The sequence below is a fragment of the Dendropsophus ebraccatus genome, chromosome 11, assembly GCF_027789765.1.
Source record: "Dendropsophus ebraccatus isolate aDenEbr1 chromosome 11, aDenEbr1.pat, whole genome shotgun sequence".
Taxonomy (NCBI): Eukaryota; Metazoa; Chordata; class Amphibia; order Anura; family Hylidae; genus Dendropsophus; species Dendropsophus ebraccatus.
The window spans coordinates 94,614,726-94,641,411 of NC_091464.1; the positions used below are offsets into that span (position 1 = coordinate 94,614,726).

The 26,686-nt window shown below is 42.3% G+C and overlaps 1 protein-coding gene and 1 long non-coding RNA gene across 2 annotated transcripts in view; both read right to left on the bottom strand.

Moving 5' to 3' along the window:
• LOC138768201 (uncharacterized) overlaps window positions 1-26,686 on the bottom strand; it is an 860,246-nt gene that overhangs the window by 410,148 nt on the left and 423,412 nt on the right. The window lies entirely within an intron of this gene.
• ARHGAP31 (Rho GTPase activating protein 31) overlaps window positions 2,118-26,686 on the bottom strand; it is a 128,268-nt gene continuing 103,699 nt past the window's right edge. The window contains exons 5-12 of the mRNA XM_069946347.1: window positions 21,826-21,933; window positions 20,468-20,652; window positions 19,113-19,308; window positions 11,192-11,319; window positions 10,979-11,038; window positions 7,963-8,625; window positions 7,485-7,714; window positions 2,118-6,331 (exon numbers count right to left, since the gene is read on the bottom strand). Of these exons, the coding sequence (XP_069802448.1) occupies window positions 4,175-6,331; window positions 7,485-7,714; window positions 7,963-8,625; window positions 10,979-11,038; window positions 11,192-11,319; window positions 19,113-19,308; window positions 20,468-20,652; window positions 21,826-21,933 (3,727 nt within the window). The 3' untranslated portion in view covers window positions 2,118-4,174. The remainder of the gene's footprint in view (window positions 6,332-7,484; window positions 7,715-7,962; window positions 8,626-10,978; window positions 11,039-11,191; window positions 11,320-19,112; window positions 19,309-20,467; window positions 20,653-21,825; window positions 21,934-26,686) is intronic.

Below are 26,686 nucleotides of genomic sequence, written 5' to 3' on the forward strand. Positions count from 1 at the left end.
TGCCGGGGGCAGCAGCTGGTAATACGGCCCTGCCTATGAGTGCTCCCTTAGTACTTCTACTAGGTTGCAATAAGTAGACAGACCCCAGAACATTTCACTATGTTCCCCACCAGCTACTTTAAAGGGATAATCCAGGATGGAGAAAAAAAACATAGCCGATTACATCAAGCCAGCAGTCTTGTTCTAAGTTTGTGTCTGGTATTGCAGCTCAGTTCTATTGAAGTGAATGGAGCAGAGCTGTAATCCCACAGGCAACCTGAGGACAAGGGGGGCAACATTTTTAAAAGAAAGTGTATGTTTTTATGAATCCTGAACAATTCCTTTAACTGCTTCATATTATGCTATTGCATCATGGGGACAGAAAGAAAGCCGAAAGAAAGCGAAGTGTTTGTTATTGATTATGGCATTCAGAGGGTTAACCCTTTGAGGACCAGGCCCAAAATGACCCAGTGGACCGCGCAAATTTTGATCTTAGTGTTTCCGTTTTTCCCTCCTCCCCTTCTAAGAGCTCTAACACTCTGTTTTCTATCTACAGGGCCATGTACTGTAAGTGCTTGTTTGTTACAGGAATAGTTGTACTTTGTAATGGCGTCTTTCATTTTACCATAACATGTACGACGGAATCCCAAATATATTATTTATGAAGATATAAATAGGTGAAATCGTAAGAAAGAATGCAATATGGTAACGTTTGGGGGGTTCCTGTGTCTACGTAATACACTATATGGTAAAAGCGACATGATAACACTATTCTATAGGTCAGTCCGAACACAACCATATGCAGGTTACACAGATTCTCTAATGTTATATATGTATATTTTTATGAAATCCTTTTTTTTGGCAATTAAATATTAATAAAATGGGCCTATTGTGACGCTTATAACGGTTTTATTTTTTCACCTACGGGGCTGCATGGGGTGTCATTTTTTCCGCCATGATCTCTAGTTTTTATTAATACCATATTTGTGAAGATCGGACGTTTTGATCACTTTTTATTGATTTTTTTTAATATATAATGTAACATAAAATCGGTAATCCGCGCTCTTTTTTCCCTCTTTTTGTGTACGCCGTTCACCGATCACAATGACGCTTGTTATTTTTATTGGACAATTACGCACGCTACGGTATATTATATGTTTATCTATTTATTTATTTATATATGTTTTATTTATATAATTGGAAAGGGGGGTGATTTCAACTTTTATTGGGGGAGGGGTTTTGGGGTAGTGTAATAGTGTTTTGAACTTTTTTTTTTTTTTTTTTTTTTTTTTTTACACATTTGAAGTCCCTTTTGGAACATACATTGGTTTGATTTCTACACTGATGATTGCTATGCCATAGACATAGCATTGATCAGTGTTATCGGCGATCTGCTCATTGAGCCTGCCTGTGCAGGCTCAGTGTAGCAGATCGCCGATCGGACCGCACGGAGGCAGGTGAGAGACCTCCGGCGGTCCGTTTCAACGATCGGGACCCCCGCAGTCACACTGCGGGGGTCCCGATCGGTAAGTGACAGGGGACTCCCCCTGTCACTTACACTTAAACGCCGCGGTCGCGGCGTTTAAGGGGTTAATGACACGCGGCAGCGCGATCGCTGCAGCGTGTCATTACCGGTGAGGTCCCGGCTGCTCACTGCAGCCGGCCCCCACTTCCTATGAAGCGCGCTCCGCTCCGGAGCGTGCTTCATAGCGGGAGAAACACCCAGGACGTAGAGTTACGTCATGGGTCGTCTGGGGGTTAAACAGCGAGGATCAGAGTTATCTCAGATCCTGAATGCTGCCAGTGAGTGGCCCCCGTAGAGGGGTGTTTAGAGTTAGGCAGTTATTTCATCTTCTGAGATGTCAATGCATGCTCGCCATCAGCCGTCTCAGAAGGGAGGGGGAAGGAGGGGAGACAGCGAGAAAAGCTCACACACAGATTTTTGTGTCTTCAGCAGAAAGCAGCAGCTGAGAACTGGGGGAAGGAGACCGAATAGATAATAACAAGTATGGAAGGAATTGTTAGTCTCACCATGGGAAGCAACATATCAGAAGTTATGTTTAAGTGGAATACCCCTTTAATCTAGTAAATAAATAAGAAAATGAGACCAGTTTTTTTTTTTATATAAAAACCTTTTATTTTCCAGACCAAACTGCAGCAAAAAACTGGACTGAAATAACAGGATAGAAAATGTGCAAACCACATCCAAATTGCCATCAGGGGGCGCTGCTCAGTGGCTGTGAATGCGGCCCCCACCAGGGTTTGCTTCTATCTATTAACACTTTATCCACAGATTCCAGTTTTCTCGGAAGGCGACAGATGTAAAGAACAATACAATTAAATTAGCACCGGGGTGTGCGAGTCGTCTGATCCAGTTGTGGGGTCCTCCTCCTCCTCTTATATATATATATATATATATTTACTTATATTCTTGTTATTTATATTATTATTATTATACACTTCATGGCCGCGGCGTAGATACATCACAAATACAGAGACAGCTTACCTGTGTACATACAGTATAATACACCCCTCCCCCACCCCCTAGCTGACAACTGCTTTACATAGGAAGTTCTCAGCAAATGTCGCCCCACCCAGGGGCTATTAAATGTCTTATAACTACAAGAGACCCAAGATGGCAGTGGTAGAGCCAGTTATTCTGCATGTTATTGTGCAGTTTTTACTATATGTATGTTGCTTTGCTGTTTTGTCATCTATTTATATCACTTGTTTTTATCCTATTTGTCCACAAGGGGCAGTATTATAGAAGTTACCTTTGTGCCCATAGGGGGGGGGGGGTGTTATAGTAGTTATACTTTTGTCCATGGGGGCAGTATTATAGTAGTTACACTTTTGTCCATGGGGGGCAGTATTATAGAAGTTACCTTTGTGCCCATAGGGGGGGGGGGGTGTTATAGTAGTTATACTTTTGTCCATGGGGGCAGTATTATAGTAGTTACACTTTTGTCCATGGGGGGCAGTATGAGCCTATGATCACACATGTTTTTGGGACATTTATAAGTTGTTAAATTGCTATTTTATGTCTGAGTGGTTAATGAATGGACCAAACACATATACAGCTAAAAAAAAGACAAAAAAAATTATATATATGTGTGTGTGTGCGCACGTGTGTTTGGTATAGTGATCTCAACTACTACAAACCAGCTCCTTATGCATGAGAATAGTGCTACAATAACCTTTATGCACAATATTCTTTATCGTTTGGGCAGTAGGGGGCAGTATTATACTAGGCAGCATTAGTCGTACAGTGTTCTGAAATGAAAGAATTGCAAAGCAACGTATATACAGCAAAAGCTGCGCACACATCTGATCACTATAACTGGCCATAGACATAGATGATTTTTTTTATTATTATCTCTGGGACCCTTATTGGAAATCATCTACAAAATGTGTTCCCTATGGAAAATCTTCTAGTCACACCAAAAATTGCTACAACTGTATTTTTTCATGAAGCCTCCAAGGAACATCTCACTGCTTGAAAACCTTCCATCCATTGGTCTCTATAGGTTATTGTCAGTGTTTCTCATTCCAGTCGGAACAGCCATACGCTGAACTCCTTAATGGCCACCTATAGAAAAAATGAACCCAAAATGGACAACCCCCTGCAGACCCCACGGCTCACCTATCTTTATCATATGGCGTATTATCTCACGTAATGCAAACAAAATTCTCCCGCGGAAAGCATACTCTTAGACTGAGCCAGCCAATGGCTCTCGAAAGCTTATAACTATATTCATATCAATTTTTTACTTAAATACGTAAAAAATGCACACGTTCAAAAACTTTTCACCGTGATTGTGATCGCTGAGTAGACGTAATATCAGGCTCTCGCTTTGATTACGAAGAATTTACACATTTGGTTTTTTTTAAGTGCTTTCGAGACCAATAAGAACTTTTTGAAAATTTTTGAAAATGAGAAACAGTGAACGCCAAGGTATTATTATACATGAGTTTACCATCAGGTGAACTGCACTGCAGCTATAGATTATTGTTAATATATAAAGAAAGGAAAGTGTCAAAAAAAAAAGGAAATCCAAAAAAGTTTCCATGGGGAAAAGCATGTTGTAACTGGAGAATTTGTTTCTTTTTTACATATTAATATTTTTTCCCCCAATTTGCATAGAATATTTAAACAAGTCTTTCCTGGGTGTAATTGAAACCTTCATTGAAGATGTCACTCGATTTGCCTCCCACTCCGACTGTCCAAGATGACAGATCTCCGTTGAGGTTGGTAGAAACAACTTGTGGATGTCTCAAGTCTTTGACCGTTTTTGGGGATTGTCATTTTATTCCTGAGTATAACCCCGTCTGACGTTCTCTGGTTTTCAGCTGCCGACTCTTGGGTTGTCTGAGTTGGGCTTTTTATAGGACTCAGAAGAATTTTTGAGTCAATGGAAGGGTGATCCATGATGGGAAATGGTGGGCTAAACAGGATGAGACTTTGAGGTCTTCCAGATCTTGCCCGAAATGAAGACCTCGACAGTCCAGAAGAACGTTCCATTTTGGATGACAACGGGGTATCTCCTGCAGCTTCCGCATCTGAAGTCCGCTTTCTACGGAGGACTGGGGCATCTTGAGGAGTGGCATGGTTGCTTTCTGTAGAAGAGTTCATGCCGGAATGATGGGAAGTATCGACTGTAATTGGTTCATTGTTTTCCTTTTCTTCTACAGGTTTGACCTCAGTTTTTGGATTCTTCGGAATGTCATTGTGTCCAGCCATTGTTGGTACAGGTTGCTTTGGTATTGGTTCAGGTTCACACACAATATCTTTTTTCTCTAGATCCAGAGCAATTGACTCAGCATTCACTGTCTGCAAAGGTTGTGGTATCTGAGTGTACTGAACCTTTGGTGGTATGACTGGCACTGCCTTGGCTTGGCACATCTTTATCATAAATGATGCCCGAACAGCAGAGACACTCACGGGAGCTGAATTGCGTCGGCTCATGGGATGATGATTTATCGATGTGTAGTCCAGGTCACTACCTTGACTAGATGGGGATGGCTTCTCGTTTAGACTTTTGGACCGGTCATACAGAGCTATTGTTGTTGCAGCACTTGACTGGTGAATCTGTGGACTCTTTTGCACCATAGGATCAGGTTGGGTTGGATTTTCAAAAGTAAAAACAGCAGGTCCTGACGTAGAAGTGGTCTCTAAGTTCAGAGATGACGGTTGAGTTTTTGGTTTCTCAGAGACGTTGTCATCCCTAATTTTGCTTTCACTTGATTCAATATGATTACAAATACTGGGTGGGGTTTCTATGTCCTGGGCATTAGGCAAACTATCCAATGAATTTAAAGGTGTGCTTACATTTGGGTGCCCACTGTCCTTCACCCTGTATTGGTCTACCACAGGTTCCATATGTGGACCTGCTTTAATACTGTCACTTTTATTTCCAGGCACAGGCACCTCCGTAATGTTAGATATCACTTGACAACTTCTTGGTTCTCTCTTCGTGTTTTGGTTGAATAGCTGATCAGTCCTCGATCTTATATATGAACCCCCATCTGCTTTTATTTCAGCAACTTTCATGGTCCACTGACTCGCCCTTGTATCCTTACTATCCAGAGATAAACTTCGGGTAAACTCTGGCCTTTTATACAGTTCTCCCGTGGTTCCTCTCCTCTTTGGTGGTATTGTTGGTGCTTCCTTCTCCAGAAAGTTCTTTAATTTCGGAGAATGTAGTGGACTTGTTACCCAGTGGTGATCTTCCCAAAATTCTTCAAACTCAAAGTTTTGTCCACTTTCCACCTCAAGCTCTTCTTCATAGTTGTCTAAAGACTCGCTTGACTTTCTCTCTACAATCTTTTCTTCTAAGTCTTCTGCTCTTCCTATATCCACACTCACTTGCAACTCTTTGTCACATTCTGTTTTTGTTCCTTCTTCTATACTTGAAACTTTTTTCTCCATCTTATCAGGAACCAGTTGTTTGGAGCTTCCGTCTTCAGAAACAACTACTAATTTTGAAGGTTGATCATCAATAACTGGCTGCTTCTGCTTTTTGCCTTCTTGGACCTCTTGAGGTAGAGTGCTGCTACTTTTCAGTTCATTCGTGATGGAAGGATCAGGGTTATCCTTCTGAGTTTTTGCTTCCTTTCTCATGCCATCATCTACAGGTTCTGAGATAATGTCCAAAGCAAGACCAGGTGAGCCATCAGCAGCACCATCTGATTCTATGGGAGGCTTATTTGGAGTAAGAGGTTTTGGGGTTATCTTAGGATCTGTAGACCCTTCCACATCAGTTGTAAGGTCTTCTTCAGACTCTATAATCTTCAGCTCTTGTTGGATATTTGACCAAAGTGGATCCAGGAGGGTGATGGATGCATCATCATCCTTAAAAATGAACATTAAAAAATTACATTATGAATTGGGAAATGCAATAAAACATAACACTTCTCAATAAGGTATTTCTTAAAGGGGAACTATCAGCAGGTTAGATGTGCAGGAGACACTGAGGATGAAGGTATGTCTCTTATCATCCTCCGTTAGTCGTTTGCTGCACAGTCCAATTAGATTGTTAAGAGTACTGTGGCACCCATTAGTGCTGATCCGCCCCTTTCTTACGATAGTGGGCCATTTGGGGGCGGGCCGGATCATCGATATGGGGGTGGGCACTGCTCCTAATGGTGCCCCAGTGCTCCTAGCAGTCTTACAAGACCGTAGATCAAACGACTAACTGCACTGGAACAACACCGAGGATAAGGGTAAGAGACATACCTTCATTCTCATCATCTCCTGCACAATATGGACATATGAGAAGGTTAGATTTGTGAGCCTAGCCTATCCACAAGAGACAATCCTGATCTATCAAGGAGGTGACCTTTGGCTAGGAAAGATGGGGAAGGTGGCCACGTGTTTTAAGTGTCTCTCCACTTAGGAGTTACAAAAACAAGTGTGCAATGCAGCAGAATGGAAACCAAGCACTCCACCTTCCCCACCCAGCTGTGGTGGTCACTTGCCACCTCATAAGGATGGATTGGCAACCGATTCTCATCATAGGTGCCAGTTCCAGAGGTAGATATGTTATACATGTTTGAGATAAGAAAACCCCTTCTAAAATTACTAAAGAGAATATTCGGGGTTGTCCTCAATTGACCAACTTGTCCATGTGTTCTGGAAACTGGCTGCAAGAACTTCTAAGAACTGATGTCCGGACAAACCTTTAAAAGCCATGAGAAAAGTCAACTGAACCTGTAAAGTTTGTCAAGACAGACAACTATCTACTGCGTATGTTGGCCTCTTCACCCTTTCCCCAACACCAATATTGATAGAGAAAAGGATTGAGAATGTTGCATTTTAATTGCCTGAACCACTGGTCATGGGCGGATAAGCCTCCACTAGACGGGTTAGGCAGCATCTTTTTTGTTCTCCCCATTCACGCTCAGTGTGTATTAAGGGATTGGAAAAGACAAATGTGGACACAATGAAGGTTGCACAGCTTTAAATACTGTTACAAAGTGCAGTCCATCTTGGCCAAGTCTCATACCTGGTCATTCGAGAAGAGATCATCTAGGTTACTTATTTCTGTCTTCTCGTTCGCAGGTGTTTTCACCACTTCTGGCTTATTAGGCTCCAAGTCTTTGGCCTGTGGAAGCTCATTGATAGACACGAAGGTGTGCTCAGCTGGCTTCCTCTCCGCCGGAGGGATGGGCAGTATGTCCGGTAACTGGGACATTTCCAGTAATATTTCTTTTAGAGTCAGGGTCCGATCATCTTCTACAAAAGATGAAACACAAAAATATAAAACAACAATACAAAAAATATCGCTGCAGTTCATCTTTAACAGAAACTATTATTAAACATGTACACGGTTATGAGAACTTTGAGCGTCTCCAAGGAGACAAAGTGAAGGGAAGAAAGAGAACCTCGCAACGGAGACTATAATAGACATGATGAACATGACATTGAAACCCACAGAAAACAAAAAGAAATTATAATAGACTGTCTCCACTACAGAGCGTTACCTTCAAACAAATCAGGGCTAAGATCCTTGAGGCATGGCCTCCTAGGCTCGTGTATCTTCACTGGCTCGGTCACATCGGGAGACCAAGGTCCTGTTTTAAGTCCACTCTTGGTAATGGAGTCTACACCAGGAGACTTGGGACCCGCATCCGGTTCCAGCAGCGGCAATTCCTCCAGGCTGGAGAGAAGATGGCGTTCTTTGGAACCAGCTCTGCAAGGAGTACTATTGGCGCTGATGACTGCAGAAACGCGAAGAGGAACTGAGACGGCGAATGGTTCTGAGATGTTAAGAGCTTTACGTTGGTGTCTGGGTGAAGCCTCCAAAGGAAACAGACTGCCGGGGAAACCGGATTTAGTGGGTCCATCACTTGATGTATAAAACATCTTTCTTCCTTTTGGAGAGTTTTGTTCGTTCTCCAGGTCATCTCCTATCCGGAACACCTTCATTTGTTCCGGAGGAGCTTTCACCTGAGGGGTCTTCAGCGTAGCTTTGTCTTGGTTGGAGCCTCCTGTGGCACCGATTGCTTCTTCACTATGCCATTCGCTGCCCTGCTTGCTTATGTCATAAGTGCTGCCAGTCCCCGTTGCTCGCGACCTGAGGACTGGAATAAAAAAGCCGCCAGCACCCACCGGCCTCTTGAATCTTCCGGATTTATCATCCTCACCTGGAAGGAAATAAGAAAAAGTGGAACTCTAATATACATTTATATCACATACACTGCAGATAACAGAAGGAATAGAGAGGTGTGTGAGAGACAGTAGATAGATAGATAGATAGATAGATAGATAGATAGATAGATAGAAGATAGATAGATAGATAGATAGATAGATAGATAGATAGATAGATAGATAGGAGATAGGAGATAGATAGATAGATAGATAGATAGATAGATAGATAGATAGATAGATAGATAGATAGATAGGAGATAGATAGGAGATAGGAGATAGATAGATAGATAGGAGATAGATAGATAGATAGATAGATAGGAGATAGATAGATAGATAGATAGATAGATAGATAGGAGATAGATAGATATGAGATAGATAGATAGGAGATAGATAGATAGATAGGAGATAGATAGATAGGAGATAGATAGGAGATAGATAGGAGATAGATAGGAGATAGATAGGAGATAGATAGATAGATAGATAGATAGATAGATAGATAGATAGATAGGAGATAGATAGATAGGAGATAGATAGATAGGAGATAGATAGATAGGAGATAGATAGGAGATAGATAGATAGATAGATAGATAGGAGATAGATAGGAGATAGATAGATAGATAGATAGATAGATAGATAGATAGATAGATAGATAGGAGATAGATAGATAGATAGATAGATAGATAGATAGGAGATAGATAGATAGGAGATAGATAGATAGGAGATAGATAGGAGATAGATAGATAGATAGATAGATAGGAGATAGATAGGAGATAGATAGATAGATAGATAGATAGATAGATAGATAGATAGATAGATAGATAGGAGATAGATAGGAGATAGATAGGAGATAGATAGGAGATAGATAGGAGATAGATAGATAGATAGATAGATAGATAGATAGGAGATAGATAGATAGGAGATAGATAGATAGGAGATAGATAGATAGATAGATAGATAGATAGGAGATAGATAGATAGATAGATAGATAGGAGATAGATAGATAGTCCCACCACTGGTGCTGTCTAGGGCACCTGAGCAAAGTTCACAAGTGGGAGATGTAGTACTGTGTTTTCCCTAGTAGGTGTCACCACTGTTTGGTCTCACCTGTTGCACACCTGAAGTACCAAGGGTTAACAGTTTCTTATACTATGTGTTGTCTTGCTGACCATTTAAATGGGCTTATTTTCTCCTATCCTATCTCTTCTCCTCTTTCACACACACTCAGCCCCAGCACTCACAGGAGGGTTTAGTTTCAGCCCCTGTAGGAGAAGTTAGCCAGGTGGAGGAAGTAAGGGGAGTTCTCAGATAGTTTTCTGTGTGAGAGGATGCAAACAACTACTTCAGATTTCTCTAAGTAACTAAAGCAAGTATGCAGTGCTAGGCTTACTTAGGGGATAGAAGCCGTGTAGGATAACTCTTGCCCATGCCAGGAACAGTGCAGGGCAGTCTCCTGATACTAAAAGGAACTGACCCCAGTTGGACCAAGTGACTGTGCAAAGGTCAACGTATACTAATGCGCAGTGCAGGACAACTGGGAAACCTCGGAAGTCTGCTCAACCCATTTAACCAACGACTGTGGCTCGTATTACCCATCTAGGATGGGTATCTTGCAACTAGGGGGCATAAGGCGGTTCTGAGCCACTACTGGCATTCATGAGTACGAGTATCCTATTACTGTACCTCCCTACCTATACACCTGTTCCGGCAAAGCACATTCACTACATTGGACAGGGCTCTTCTGGCAACTCCTCTCCTCCTCTTCTCTCTCTACAAAGCACCTTCTGCTTTCACAAGCACTGGTTACTTCTGTTTCATCACTAATGTTGTGTGTCAGGGTTTGTACTACTGTATCACATGTACTGTTGAACCTGAACCTTCATTCAGTAAAGTGTTATATTTTTGACTAGACGCACGGGACTCTGCCAGCACCTGCACCCATACGCATCACCGTATACTTAGGTTATTTCCCGTTCTGTGAGTGGCGGCACCAACTACCCGGGTGGGTCTGCTACCACTTCAGGCTACCGTGACAAGTGACGAGTGAGATAGATAGAACATCTGCCTCTGGAATTATCTATACTCTACATATACTTTCAGTTTCCGTCAGGCCCGCTCATGTCTATAATATGATATAAATCAGCTCCTGCTTGGAGTATATATAATGCATTACTCTACGTGACGGGGGTGACAGGTGCTGCTCTCCAGGCCGCCCGTACATCCCCTGCCGGGCAGCTATAGTTCTCAGAAATTGGGATCGGACAACTTATGAGCAGCACTGACTGGCACAAGCTGTAACTATGATTTTTCGGCAGTGCTGGAAGTGATGGACGCTGTGCAGGTGTTACTGACCTTCTGTGGGTAGTGAGCACAGGGAGTCCATGCTCTTAGCCGGCCGTATGGAGGCTTTCTCTGTGGAGAGAGGATGAGTGTTACAACAATAGAGCAGAAAAGTCCTGAGACATGAGGAGCATAGAAGAACCTGTGATCACTGGAGCGGCACAATGTGAGGTACAAGTATAGTAAATTATATGAAGACAGGATGGCCTCCCCCTATATACCTACCGCCCATTTCTTTCTGCCCTCTGACAAACACACTCCCATTGCGGCTCAGCTTAGATTTGGATTCGGCCCCTGATCGGCCCAGGTTGAAGATGGATCGCCACTTCTTAGACTTGGTGGAAAGTTTCCTCCTGCAGAAACGTACAAAAAAATCATATTGAGCAAATACAAGGACGAGAACTAGAGATCAGCAGTGACATCACTGAGAATACAGCCTATCCATCACTAGAGATCAGCGGTGACATCACTGAGAATACAGCCTATCCATCACTAGAGATCAGCGGTGACATCACTGAGAATACAGCCTATCCATCACTAGAGATCAGCGGTGACATCACTGAGAATACAGCCTATCCATCACTAGAGATCAGCGGTGACATCACTGAGAATACAGCCTATCCATCACTAGAGATCAGCGGTGACATCACTGAGAATACAGCCTATCCATCACTAGAGATCAGCGGTGACATCACTGAGAATACAGCCTATCCATCACTAGAGATCAGTGACATCACTGAGAATACAGCCTATCCATCACTAGAGATCAGTGACATCACTGAGAATAAGCCTATCCATCACTAGAGATCAGTGACATCACTGAGAATACAGCCTATCCATCACTAGGGATCAGCAGTGACATCACTGAGATTACAGCCTATCCATCACTAGAGATCAGCGGTGACATCACTGAGAATACAGCCTATCCATCACTAGAGATCAGCGGTGACATCACTGAGAATACAGCCTATCCATCACTAGAGATCAGTGACATCACTGAGAATACAGCCTATCCATCACTAGAGATCAGCGGTGACATCACTGAGAATACAGCCTATCCATCACTAGAGATCAGTGACATCACTGAGAATACAGCCTATCCATCACTAGAGATCAGCAGTGACATCACTGAGAATACAGCCTATCCATGACTAGAGATCAGCAGTGACATCACTGAGAATACAGCCTATCCATCACTAGAGATCAGCAGTGACATCACTGAGAATACAGCCTATCCATGACTAGAGATCAGCGGTGACATCACTGAGAATACAGCCTATCCATCACTAGAGATCAGCAGTGACATCACTGAGAATACAGCCTATCCATGACTAGAGATCAGCAGTGACATCACTGAGAATACAGCCTATCCATCACTAGAGATCAGCAGTGACATCACTGAGAATACAGCCTATCCATCACTAGAGATCAGCAGTGACATCACTGAGAATACAGCCTATCCATCACTAGAGATCAGTGACATCACTGAGAATACAGCCTATCCATCACTAGAGATCAGTGACATCACTGAGAATACAGCCTATCCATCACTAGAGATCAGCAGTGACATCACTGGGAATACAGCCTATCCATCACTAGAGATCAGTGACATCACTGAGAATACAGCCTATCCATCACTAGAGTTTAGCAGTGACATCACTGAGAATACAGCCTATCCATCACTAGAGATCAGTGACATCACTGAGAATACAGCCTATCCATCACTAGAGTTTAGCAGTGACATCACTGAGAATACAGCCTATCCATCACTAGAGATCAGTGACATCACTGAGAATACAGCCTATCCATCACTAGAGATCAGCAGTGACATCACTGAGAATACAGCCTATCCATCACTAGAGATCAGTGACATCACTGAGAATACAGCCTATCCATCACTAGAGATCAGCGGTGACATCACTGAGAATACAGATATAGTTCACTGTTTATCAGCCATAACTTTTCCTTCTTCCTCTGGAAGTTCTAGAACTCAAGGACGTCCTCGGCTTCTCTCTCTCTCCCCCACTCTCTCTTGCTCTCTTGCTTTCTCTCTCTCTCCTACGCTCTTTATAATTCCCTCTTCAGAGCTCTGCATGAAAGGCTGAACAGGGAACGCAATCCTGTATGAACTGTGCGCCAGCATCTCCCCCTCACAGCCAGGACCAGACGCTTTATAGGGTAACAAACATCACTTCTTAAAGGGGAAGTGCAGCTTATTACTCTATCCATATATATGTATGATATGCGAGTATGGGGGGGTCACGTGATCCTGTGCCGCCAGGTAATGCCTCCACCTCTCTCCATCTACACTGCTCATCCTTATCATTGTTCTCTTCAAAATACAAATGAACTTGCAAATAAGTTTAGCTTAAAATATCATTTCTGTTTTGCTGTATAGATCTCCATGGTAGTCACTGACCAAAGCACGCGGAGATATATATAGATATAGTGCCCTTACTTACTACCATATAGTGCCCAGAAAGACTACCATTTACTACCCATGTAATACTGCCATATACTGCCCATAAATATTACCATATAGTACCCATGTAATACTGCCATATACTGCCCATAAATATTTCCATTTAGTACCCATGTAATACTGCTATATACTGACCATAAAGACCAGCATGTAGTACCCATGTAATACTGCCATATACTGCCCATAAAGACCAGCATGTAGTACCCATGTAATACTGCCATATATAGCCCATAAAGACCAGCATGTAGTACCCATGTAATACTGCCATATACTGCCCATAAATATTTCCATTTAGTACCCATGTAATACTGCTATATACTGACCATAAAGACCAGCATGTAGTACCCATGTAATACTGCCATATACTGCCCATAAATATTTCCATTTAGTACCCATGTAATGCTGCCATATACTGACAATAAAGACTAGCATGTAGTACCCATGTAATACTGCTATATACTGACCATAAAGACCAGCATGTAGTACCTATGTAACATCGCCATTTACTGACCATAAATATTTCCATTTAGTACCCATGTAATACTGCCATATACTGACCATAAAGACCAGCATGTAGTACCCATGTAATACTGCCATATACTGCCCATAAAGACCAGCATGTAGTACCCATGTAATACTGCCATATACTGCCCATAAAGACCAGAATGTAGTACCCATGTAATACTGCCATATAGTGCCCATAAAGACAAGCATGTAGTACCCATGTAATACTGTATCTATGGCCCATAAATGCTGCCATATAGTGCTGACATGCAGAGCAATAAATCCTGATAGTAACCCGCCACCTGCCCTTACAATGTTCTTTCAGACGTGACGTAAAGCAACGATTCCGCTTCAGGAACAAAATAAGCGTGTGGCGCCCTCCTGGAGATTACCGCCAGTAATTCTGCTGGATATTACCGTAAATGATGATACACAATTAACGCTGGAGATATTACACCGCACATTAACATTCATGGGATAGAGGCGGCGAGATGAAAACCTGTGAAGCTGAACTGGGGCGAATCTGACGGTCACGTTGCAGTTCCGCCCAGCTACCAGCAGGTGGCAGCATTACACTGTATTCCTAATATAGTGCACTGCAGAAGCAAGACTGAGGCTGCGGTCACACAGTCAGTGATGAAGTCCGCAATCTCCTGCCGCCATCCATGATAAACCAGCCCCGTTCGCATCCGTTTTGTATCCGTGTCCGTGTTTTTCAAGGATCTGTTTAAAGCTTTATAAACTACACTGATTACATTACATGGATCCGTGCGGATCTCATAGACTTCTATGGGGGAATCCGTGCCGCCATCTCGTCTGAGTTATAAGACGTGTGAATAGCCCAATAGAAAGCATTGGCTATAATACTGTCCATGATCACGGACAACTTCACGGACGTGTGACTGTAAGACTAGGGAAGCCTCATATTGTATAACTGTATATAAGGAGGGTCAGGGATACTGCAGGCTGTATGACTATATTATATGGACACTATATGGCAGTACTATATAGATGCTAAATGACAATATTTATTAGCATTGTATAGCAGTATGATACGAACAGACCCGGCCTTAGGGTAGATGGCGCCCTGTGTGGAATTTGCTTTCAGCGCCCCTCAAATATAGCCCCCCCATATGCAGCATCCCTATATATAGCCCCCTTATATGCAGCATCCCTATATATAGCCCCCCATATGCAGCATAGCTATATATAGCCCCCCATATGCAGCATCCCTATATATAGCCCCCCATATGCAGCATCCCTATATATAGCCCCCTTATATGCAGCATCCCTATATATAGCCCCCCCATGTGCAGCATCCCTATATATAGCCCCCATATGCAGCATCCTTATATATAGCCCCCCCATATGCAGAATCCCTATATATAGCCCCCCATATGCAGCATCCCTATATATAGCCCTCCATATGCAGCATCCCCATATATAGCCCCCTCATATGCAGCATCCCCATATATAGCCCTCCATATGCAGCATCCCCATATATAGCCCCCCCCATATGCAGCATCCCTATATATAGCCCCCCCATATGCAGCATCCCTATATATAGCCCTCCATATGCAGCATCCCCATATATAGCCCCCCCATATGCAGCATCCCTATATATAGCCCCCCCCATGTGCAGCATCCCTATATATAGCCCCCTTATATGCAGCATCCCTATATATAGCCCCCTTATATGCAGCATCCCTATATATAGCCCCCCATATGCAGCATCCCTATATATAACCCCCCCCATGTGCAGCATCCCTATACATAGCCCCCCATAAGCAGCATCCCTATATATAGCCCCCCCCCCCATGTGCAGCATCCCTATATATAGCCCTCCATGTGCAGCATCCCTATATATAGCCCTCCATATGCAGCATCCCTATATATAGCCCCCCATATGCAGCATCCCTATATATAGCCCCCTTATATGCAGCATCCCTATATATAGCCCCCCCATGTGCAGCATCCCTATATATAGCCCCCCATGTGCAGCATCCCTATATATAGCCCCCAGCCATGTAAGGCGTCCCCATATAGTAAATGACCCCCCTCCATGCTGTGTCCCCCATTAATAGCCCCCCATGTGCAGCATCCCCATTAATAGCCCCCAGCCATGTAAGGCGTCACCATATAGTAAACGACCCCCCTCCATGCTATGTCCCCCATTAATAGCCCCCCATGTGCAGCACCCCCATTAATAGCCCCCAGCCATGTTAGGCGTCCCCATATAGTAAATGACCCCCTTCCATGTAGTGCCCTCCATTAAAAAACAGATAAATAAAACCATACTCACCTATCACAGCACTCCCCAGTAGATCCTCACTTCTCCCTAATCAGAGAGCCAGGGGGTAGCTGGGATTCATGGTGGGGCCCCCACCTCCCAATATACATATATATACTGGGCCCAGCACAGTCCCCCAGCGTTCCCTCATTCTTCCCGCTCCCCAGCACAGGCGTGCCATCATGCCAGGAAGCTAGGAAAACAACGGCCAGAGGGCTGCGCTGGGCCAGGTGAGTATGTATGTGCCTGGGGAGGCCTGGATCTGGGGCATGTCGTCCCAAAGTGAGCTACAACAAGGTGTGTGACGAAACACCCCCAACAAACCCTGGGCGGACACTGAAAATCCACCATTGTATACATGTACACACACACTACACTTTACATACAGTATATACAGCCAATCATACTAACATACTAGACACATTACATAAATACACATACACATGCATACACACACACACACAGTACATATACACACACACACATACATACAGTATATACAGCCAATCATACTAACATACTAGACACATTACATAAATACACATACATACAGTACATATACACACACACACACACACACACACACACATACATACAGTATATACAGCAAGTAGGCATATTACAGAGACACACAAATATGCACACACACCACACTTTACATACAGTATATACAGCCAATCATACTAACACACTAGAAACATTACATAAATACACACACATACAGTACATACACACATACATACAGTACACACACATACAACCACATCCATACAGTACATACACATATACACACCCACACACTCATACATACAGTACACACACATACAGTACACACACATACATACAGTACACACACATACAGTACATACACTCATACATACAGTACACACACATACATACACATATACACACCCACACACTCATACATACAGTACACACACATACACACACATACATACAGTACACACACACATACAGTACATACACATACAGTACACACACACATACAGTACATACACATACAGTACACACACACACACATACATACACATATACACACCCACACACTCATACATACAGTACACACACATACATACACACATGCAAACACAGAAAAATTACAACTATAAACATATGCAGATTACATATATACTGTATATACACACAGACACACACATCTATAGTACTAACAGTCACACAAATACACATGACGAGACACAGACATTACACAGATATGCACACTCACACACTTAAGGCCCTATTCCACGGATCGATTATCGACCGCCCTGCTGTGAGATTCATGGAGGTAGTCAGACACCCCTAAGGCGGCCCTGTATATGAAGAATACATGACAGCTCTGATGTATATGGCGGTATTATAGAATAACTATCTGGCGGTATTATAGAATAACTATACGGCAGTATTACAGAATAACTATACGGCTGTATTATAAAATAGCTATATGGCAGTATTATAGAATAACTATATGGCAATATTATAGAATACGATACGGCAGTATTATAGAATACGATATGGCAGTATTATAGAATACGATATGGCAGTATTATAGAATAAATGAAAGAAAAAAAAGACAACATTTTCTTCCTTCCCAAACTAATGAAATAAGAGGGGCCTCCCACGCACTTGTCCAGGGGCCACAAGGCATATTATTGTATAGCCTCTTAGAAACCCTAATAAGAGCCCCTTATAATCTCCAGTGTATAATGTACTGTGTATGGTTTGGACAGAGATCTCCGGTATGGAGGCTTATACATATATATATACACAATATATATATATATACACATACATATAGCGAGTCTCCGTGCAATCATATTTCCCTTGTGTCAGTGAGGTGTTTCTTCCAGAAATAAATGAACATGGGAGATGATATTGTGTTCCCCATTACACGTGTGTGAGATACCATCTCCGTATACTACAAGCGTCCACCAGGTAAACAGCGCACCGCCATCCGGTGCACCGATCTGCACCCGCTATACTAACACATTCCTCATCCTACATCGTCCCCAACATTCCTTACATTCTGGATCCGTCAAACAATGGAGACTGATTGAGATACAAGTCAAGGAATGAGCTGATGGAAGCACCTGGTAACCTGCCCCCGTACTGCTACGACATGGGGGATGGTGCACACCGCTATATACATGATGTATAACCTATAACAGTTATATACAGGTGATCCCCAGGTGATACCAGCTTTACATATATAGTTATATACAGGAGATCCCCAGGTTATACCAGCTGTACATATATAATTATATACAGTATATACCCAGGTTATAGCAGCTGTACATATATAATTATATACAGTATATACCCATGTTATACCAGCTGTACATATATAATTATATACAGGAGATCCCCAGGTTATACCAGCTGTACATATATAATTATATACAGTATATACCCAGGTTATACCAGCTGTACATATATAATTATATACAGTGTATACCCAGGTTATACCAGCTGTACATATATAATTATATACAGTATATACCCAGGTTATAGCAGCTGTACATATATAATTATATACAGTATATACCCAGGTTATACCAGCTGTACATATATAATTATATACAGTGTATACCCAGGTTATAGCAGGTGTACATATATAATTATATACAGTATATACCCAGGTTATAGCAGCTGTACATATATAATTATATACAGTATATACCCAGGTTATACCAGCATGCTCTATATCACTATGCATGTAACGGCAGACCTTCTGCAGAGGACGTGGATATATTCCCCCTCATATATGAGATGACTAAGAACCTGAGGATTTGTCAGAACACAGAAGACAGAATACACAGACTGGAGTTGTGGCATCTGAGGCTGCAGCTTACTTATTCTCTGGTAGATCTATGACGGTATGAAATAAAGTGCCGGTGACAGGGACAATCTCCGGTAAGCTGTTCTCTCTCCTCTCCTTCCTGGCAGGGTGCGTGGCTGATAAGCTGCGGGCCTGAGCTTCCTCTAAACTGACCAATTTCATGGGGAGCGATCCAGACGGTAAGGTCATACTCTTCACTATCCGGCAATCTGGGGGAAGAAGAGACAAGAAGCATAAGGGAAGTATATACAGAGAATGAGATATATATATATATATATATATATATATATATATACACACACATACACACACGTTATATCCCTGTATATAGGGAGCAGTATTATAGTAGTTATATCCCTGTATATAGGAGCAGTATTATAGTAGTTATATTCCTGTATATAGGGGCAGTATTATAGTAGTTATATTCCTGTATATAGAAGCAGTATTATAGTAGTTATATTCCTGTATATAGGAGCAGTATTATAGTAGTTATATTCCTGTATATAGGAGCAGTATTATAGTAGGTATATTCCTGTATATAGGGGGCAGTATTATAGTAGTTATATTCCTGTATATAGGAGCAGTATTATAGTAGTTATATTCTTGTATATAGGGGGCAGTATTATAGTAGTATATCCCTGTATATAGGAGCAGTATTATAGTAGTTATATTCTTGTATATAGGGGGCAGTATTATAGTAGTTATATTCTTGTATATAGAAGCAGTATTATAGTAGTTATATTCTTGTATATAGGGGGCAGTATTATAGTAGTTATATTCTTGTATATAGGGGGCTGTATTATAGTAGTTATATTCTTGTATATAGGGACAGTACAGTTACATTTCTCTGTATAGTGATAAATACACAATCTTCTTATAATTCAGTCATGACCCGACTCCCAGAGCTGTGCGGGCTGTGGCTGCTGGAGAGGATGATGGCAGAGGGATGCTCAGTGTCCCTCCAGTGCTCTGTGTCCCTCAGTGTCCCCCTGCCATCATCCTGTCCAGCAGCCACAGCCCGCACAGCTCTGGGAGTCGGGTGTGACATCCCCATGTTAACCAGGAAGTGACATCACCATGTTATCCAGGAAGTGACATCACCATGTTATCCAGGAAGTGACATCACCATGTTATCCAGGAAGTGACATCACCATGTTATCCAGGAAGTGAAGCCTTGATGCAGTAGTAAGTGCAGGGAAAAAGCACTTTATAAGCTTTTCCCATAATAAGTGTATATTGGTGATTTGTATAACTTTTGGGGGGCAATACAATACTTTAATAAAAATTTTCGCTGGACTTCTCCTTTAGGTCTACTAAGAGACTAAACTTTCCACCTTAAGGATAAGACCTCTATGTCCAGTAACTTACCAGTGGGTGCAGGTTTGCTGGCCAGTAGGAGGTCCTCGCTGTCCCTGCGTCTGATGGGGGCGTTGGGGCCTGTGCTGAATATCTGATCCACGTGATTGAGGATGAACTCGATGACAACTTGCTGGACTCGCACTTCCATAAAAGCCGCATCTCCGTTACATCCGGAATCCTCGATTTCTTTGGACCTGGTGAGACATATATAATAAATGGCCATAGACTGTACATGAGGGATCACACAGAGGGCGTCATCCATGAATTACTGAAGAGAGACGCCTAGTGGCCAAACCATTGTGAAGAACAAGATAGAGATGGAATCTTTACAAATACACAAAGGTGTCTACAAGACCTGTGACCGCTATAGTCCCTCCCAGAAGGTTATCTAGAAGCCCCGGAGCAGAATCTGTAACAGGGACCCCACCGATCATGTGCTATTGTGGAAGAGAAGCCTTTGGGGCCCAGGTCGCCATACTACCATGCAGTCCCTGTATCTACAGCCCTGGGTATTGTGTATTAGTTTTAAAACACCTGGAGCGGTCCCTGACTACACAAGAGCCACTGCGTAGTCAGAGCTGATCAGTCCATATCATGTAATGACAGATATCTGACATCATAAAGCTAGTCCAGATATGCAAATGAGCTCTCAGACCACCACCTTTTGGAGATGGCTTTCCCTTCAAATCAGTGTTCAAATCTTAAATATCCTTAAAGGGACAGTGTCATCAGAAAATGACATTGTGACATTTTCTCTAATTTCCATTTGCTATCTATATTTTAAAATAATCCTGACATCTTGCAGTTCTCATTCTCACCACTGGGGCTAACACAAAGCTGAGACTTCCTGTTGTTTCTGTGGTGATAAGAGGAGGCTGCTGTAAAGTGATCTGTACAGCATTGCAGCATAATGTGACACCAGTAGATAAAGAAGACAATAGCGCTCAGTAATATTTCACATTAATCTCAAGGGGCCTGAGTCTGTCTATTGTCATCTATGTCCATGAGTCTTGCTGTAGAGCAGGTCACTAAATGCTGTTAAGGACAGCTCAGGCAATATGGCCGCTCCCATAACAATGTACAAATAGTGAAATTAATCAAAATTACGTTCAGAAAATAGAAAAATATTATAATAAAAGAACAAGTTTTATTATCTGACTCTAATCAGTAAAAGACAATTTAGGCGCCACATTCCCTTTAAGATGCGACTGGGGCTTTAATAAACCAGAAACTCCACAATAGGGATAGCCACCCTCATGCAGACTGGGTACACAGCACCTAGAGGCGGCATAACATTTCTAGTTGCAGGTTTAGGGCCCGGATGGGGGCCATTATTTATGATACAATGAACACAATGCTGTCGGTACCTGAGCAGGTTGGGGGCCCAGACCAGGGCCAGGTTCCTTATATGCATGTTTGTGGTGGAGCTGAAGGAGGCGATGTGAGTCAGGTGCCGGCTCAGGTACTCCAGGGTCCTACAAGGTGAAGGGATAAAATCAAATACAGAGAACAGATGGATTCCCGCCATATACCGCTCTGATGGAATACAGAGGTACCGCCATATACCGCTCCGATGGAATACAGAGGTACCCCCATATACCGCTCAGAAGGAATACAGAGGTACCGCCATATACCGCTCCGATGGAATACAGAGGTATCACCATATCCAGATGGAATACAGAGGTATCACCATATCCAGATGGAATACAGAGGTATCACCATATCCAGATGGAATACAGAGGTACCGCTCACAGTACATTACATTCATCTAAACCTTGTCTATCTGTTGAGTCACCTCCAAGGATGTCAGCAGTATTAAAGGGATTGTTCACAAAAAAAAAAAAAAAATCTTTCAAATCAGATGGTGCCAGAAAGTGCCAGAGATTTGTAATTTACTTCTATATAAAAATCTCCAGTCTTCCAGTACTTATCAGCTGCTGTATGTCCTGCAGGAAGTGGTGTATTCTCCCCAGTCTGACACAGTGCTCTCTGCTGCCACCTCTGTCCATGTCAGGAATTGTCCAGAGCAGGAGCAAATCTTAGCAGTGTTTCTGATTTCAAAGTTAACTACACAAAATCGGAAGCCCTGAATATTTCTGCACCTACTAATATTATCCCTCATCTTAAATCTTCTTACCCCTTTTTTATGGCCTGACCAAGAAATTAAATACCTAGGAATAAAAATCCCTCCAAACCCTTCATCTCTCTTTCAAGTAAATTTCCCCCCACACTTTTCCTCATTCCGCTTGCCATTCATGTCTTGGGTAGGAAGGAAAAACTATTTAAAATCCAATGTGCTTCCCTAATTCCTCTACCTAATACAATGCCTCCCTATACAGATTCCTAATTTTTTCTTTTGCTCAGTGCTCCAAGAATTCACTAAGTTCCTTTGGCAAAAAAACGCGCATCTTATATGCAGAATTATCACTTCAGAAATCCCAAGGAGGATTTGCCCTCCCCGAGCTCAGAGCTTATTATGAAGCTTCACACGATGGCTCGCCCTGACTAGGAACTTACCTGAATCCTATCCACCCCACATTGACCTTGAACTCTCTCTACTAAGTCATATTAGGGAATTTCAGTTGTGGCCCCCTGATCCTAACCCCAAAACGAGAGCGGTGGTGCCACCTACATTACCAGCCACTCTCCTTGATTTGCTTGAACAACAATCCTCACCCAATCTTGTTTCCTTATTGCCTCCTAATAATTCCCAGGCCCAACAAATAATTCATATCTGTAACAAACTGGTTAGAAACACTGCCACTTTTTCCAGCCCCCCCTAAAAGGGCCATCTCTAAACGTTATCACCACCTTACGTCCACGAATAATGATAGTAAACGGCGCCGTATTTTAGCCTGGGAGAAGGAGCTCCAGATGGTCTTCTCAGAAGAACATTTATGGCGACTCACTCTCATGGCTTCTCCACATGTGTCCGAGTACAAGAGGCCTCCTACAAGCTGTTTGCTGGCTGCTATAGAGCCCCAGCCTTCCTGTTTGATCATGGACTCACACCCAAGGACACATGTTGGAGATGCGGTAGAGAAAGAGGTTCACTATCCCACATTTGGTGGTTTTGCGACCGCCATTCGCCCTTTCTGGGAACATGTGTCTGGATCTCCACTACCCAACTCCAATCCCCCACTTTCCTGGAATATGTTCTCTTATGGGCACCAACCCCCTCTCTGTCCGAATAATCGTTCTCTTATTACCCACTTGTGACTGTAGCCAAAACGCTTAACCCACTCCATTGGAGGTCTACCGACCCCCCATCAATATCTCATTGGACTGAAAGGGTGGAGGATACCCGGAGGCTGGAGGAAATTATTAGTTGGCAGAACTTCTCCCATGATGCCTACTTAAAGGTGTGGAATCCTTGGATAGCCCTACTGAAACGTAACCAATCCGAAGTAGTATGTTTTATAATATACAATACACATATCTGTATATGGATATTTTACTTTTACACTTGAATTTTTGTTCTTGAGTCTTTGATATGGTGGGACGCAGGACTCCCCCCCACCCCCCTCTCTTCTCCTCTGTTTCCTATACAACTTCCCCCCTCCCATGGTTTTGTTGGCTCCTCCCCCCTCACCTTAGAGCCCTATTCCACCGGACGATTATCGTTTGCATAATTGTTAACGATTATTGATCTCAAACGACCGCTATTGCGAAAGACCGGAAAACGTTCACTCATTTTCATAGAACGATAATCGTTACTTATGATTGTATTTGCGATAGTTTTTTTCTTCGCTATTTCTTCGCTATTGCGTTCATATCTACTGCGAACGACCGAATGATGTCTTATTCAATGCAAACGATTTGCGAACGTTTTGTGAACGAGCAACGATAAAAATAGGTCCAGGTCTTTTAAAGCGATCAACTATTTTTCGTTTGGTCGTTAATTGTTAATTTGGTCGATTATCGTCTAGATTCGAACGATTTAACGATAATCTGAACGATAATCGTCCGGTGGAATAGGGCCCTAAGACCCTCTCTATATTTTATATCTAGAAAAGACTTATGACTCTGTAACCTATATCTACATTATGTATTATAGTATGTACAGTTTTGATCTGAATCTATAATGGGGTCCCGACTCCTTCCCCCCCCCCCCCCTCTTTTCTTTGTGTATTCCCTAAAGTATTGTTGCAAAAACTAAAAAACTTCAATAAATAAAAGATTGAAAAGAAAACCTCTCCTGCTCTGGACAGTTCCTGACATGGACAGAGGTGGCAGCAGAGAGCACTGTGTCAGACTGGAGAGAATACACCACTTCCTGCAGGACATGCAGCAGCTGATAAGTACTGGAAGGGAAGACTGGAGATTTTTTAATATAAGTCATTACAAATCTATATAACTATATAACAGCAGTGGATCTGAAACTATTTTTTTTCTCTGGAGTTCCCCTTTAGGAGCCAGGCGTTACACCTGACACCCACTACAAGTCATGCACAGCTCAGTACAGATATACAGACCGCACCATCAGTCTTATGTATGACCCCCCCTGAGTTATACACCAGAGCTCGCCCATGTGACAGCGCCTCCTGATGGACGCTCAGGTGTCTCGGCTCTGGATCCTGAGCTGATACTAAACCGTTGTGTAAGGAATTATCCTTATAGTAACAAATACCGGGGATTCCTCCTGGGGGGAAGGGGGGGCCCAATGTCAGGAAGCTATATAAGGTGCAGCCTGTCTACACCCAGCTCCATACATCAGCCTGCGGAGCGCTGAACAACAACGCCCCGAATGTAACAGTGTCACAGATCTCCAGCTGTGCAAGATTAAGCAAGCGAAAGTCATAGAGAACGTCTGACTGTTATTGTGTCCATGGTTCAATCTGATGTCCAATATTATTTACTGAGAAATATTAAGTACAGTGGTGCCTTGGATTAGGGGCATATTCCGTTACGGGGCCGAGCTTATAATCCAAATCCACTCTTATACCAAAGCAAATTTTCCCATAAGAAATCACTGAAATATAGACAATTGGTTCCACACCCCAAAAATAATGTTTATTCCGAATAACATGTAGAACAGATGAAACAATGAGAAGCAGCTGGATATGTGATATATAAGTTACTGTACAGTATAGCAGCATGTGGTGTATAATGTATAGTAACTGTATAACCCTGATAACACAGCAGCTGGATATGTGATATATAAGTTACTGTACAGTATAGCAATCAGCATGTGGTGTATAATGTATAGTAACTGTATAACCCTAATAACACAGCAGCTGGATATGTGATATATAAGTTACTGTACAGTATAGCAGCATGTGGTGTATAATGTATAGTAACTGTATAACCCTGATAACAGCAGCAGCTGGATATGTGATATATATGTTACTGTACAGTATAGCAGCATGTGGTACATAATGTATAGTAACTGTATAACCCTGATAACACAGCAGCTGGATATGTGATATATAAGTTACTGTACAGTATAGCAGCATGTGGTATATAATGTATAGTAATTGTATAACCCTGATAACACAGCAGCTGGATATGTGATATATAAGTTACTGTACAGTATAGCAGCATGTGGTGTATAACGTATAGTAACTGTATAACCCTGATAACACAGCAGCTGGATATGTGATATATAAGTTACTGTACAGTATAGCAGTATGTGGTGTATAATGTACAGTAACTGTATAACCCTGATAACACAGCAGCTGGATATGTGATATATAAGTTACTGTACAGTATAGCAATCAGCATGTGGTGTATAATGTATAGTAACTGTATAACCCTGGTAACACAGCATCTGGATATGTGATATATAAGTTACTGTACAGTATAGCAATCAGCATGTGGTATATAATGTATAGTAACTGTATAACCCTGATAACACAGCAGCAGCTGGATATGTGATATATAAGTTACTGTACAGTATAGCAGCATGTGGTGTATAATGTATAGTAACTGTATAACCCTGATAACACAGCAGCTGGATATGTGATATATAAGTTACTGTACAGTATAGCAGCATGTGGTATATAATGTATAGTAACTGTATAACCCTGATAACACAGCAGCAGCTGGATATGTGATATATAAGTTACTGTACAGTATATCAATCAGCATGTGGTATATAATGTATAGTAACTGTATAACCCTGATAACACAGCAGCAGCTGGATATGTGATATATAAGTTACTGTACAGTATAGCAGCATGTGGTATATAATGTATAGTAACTGTATAACCCTGATAACACAGCAGC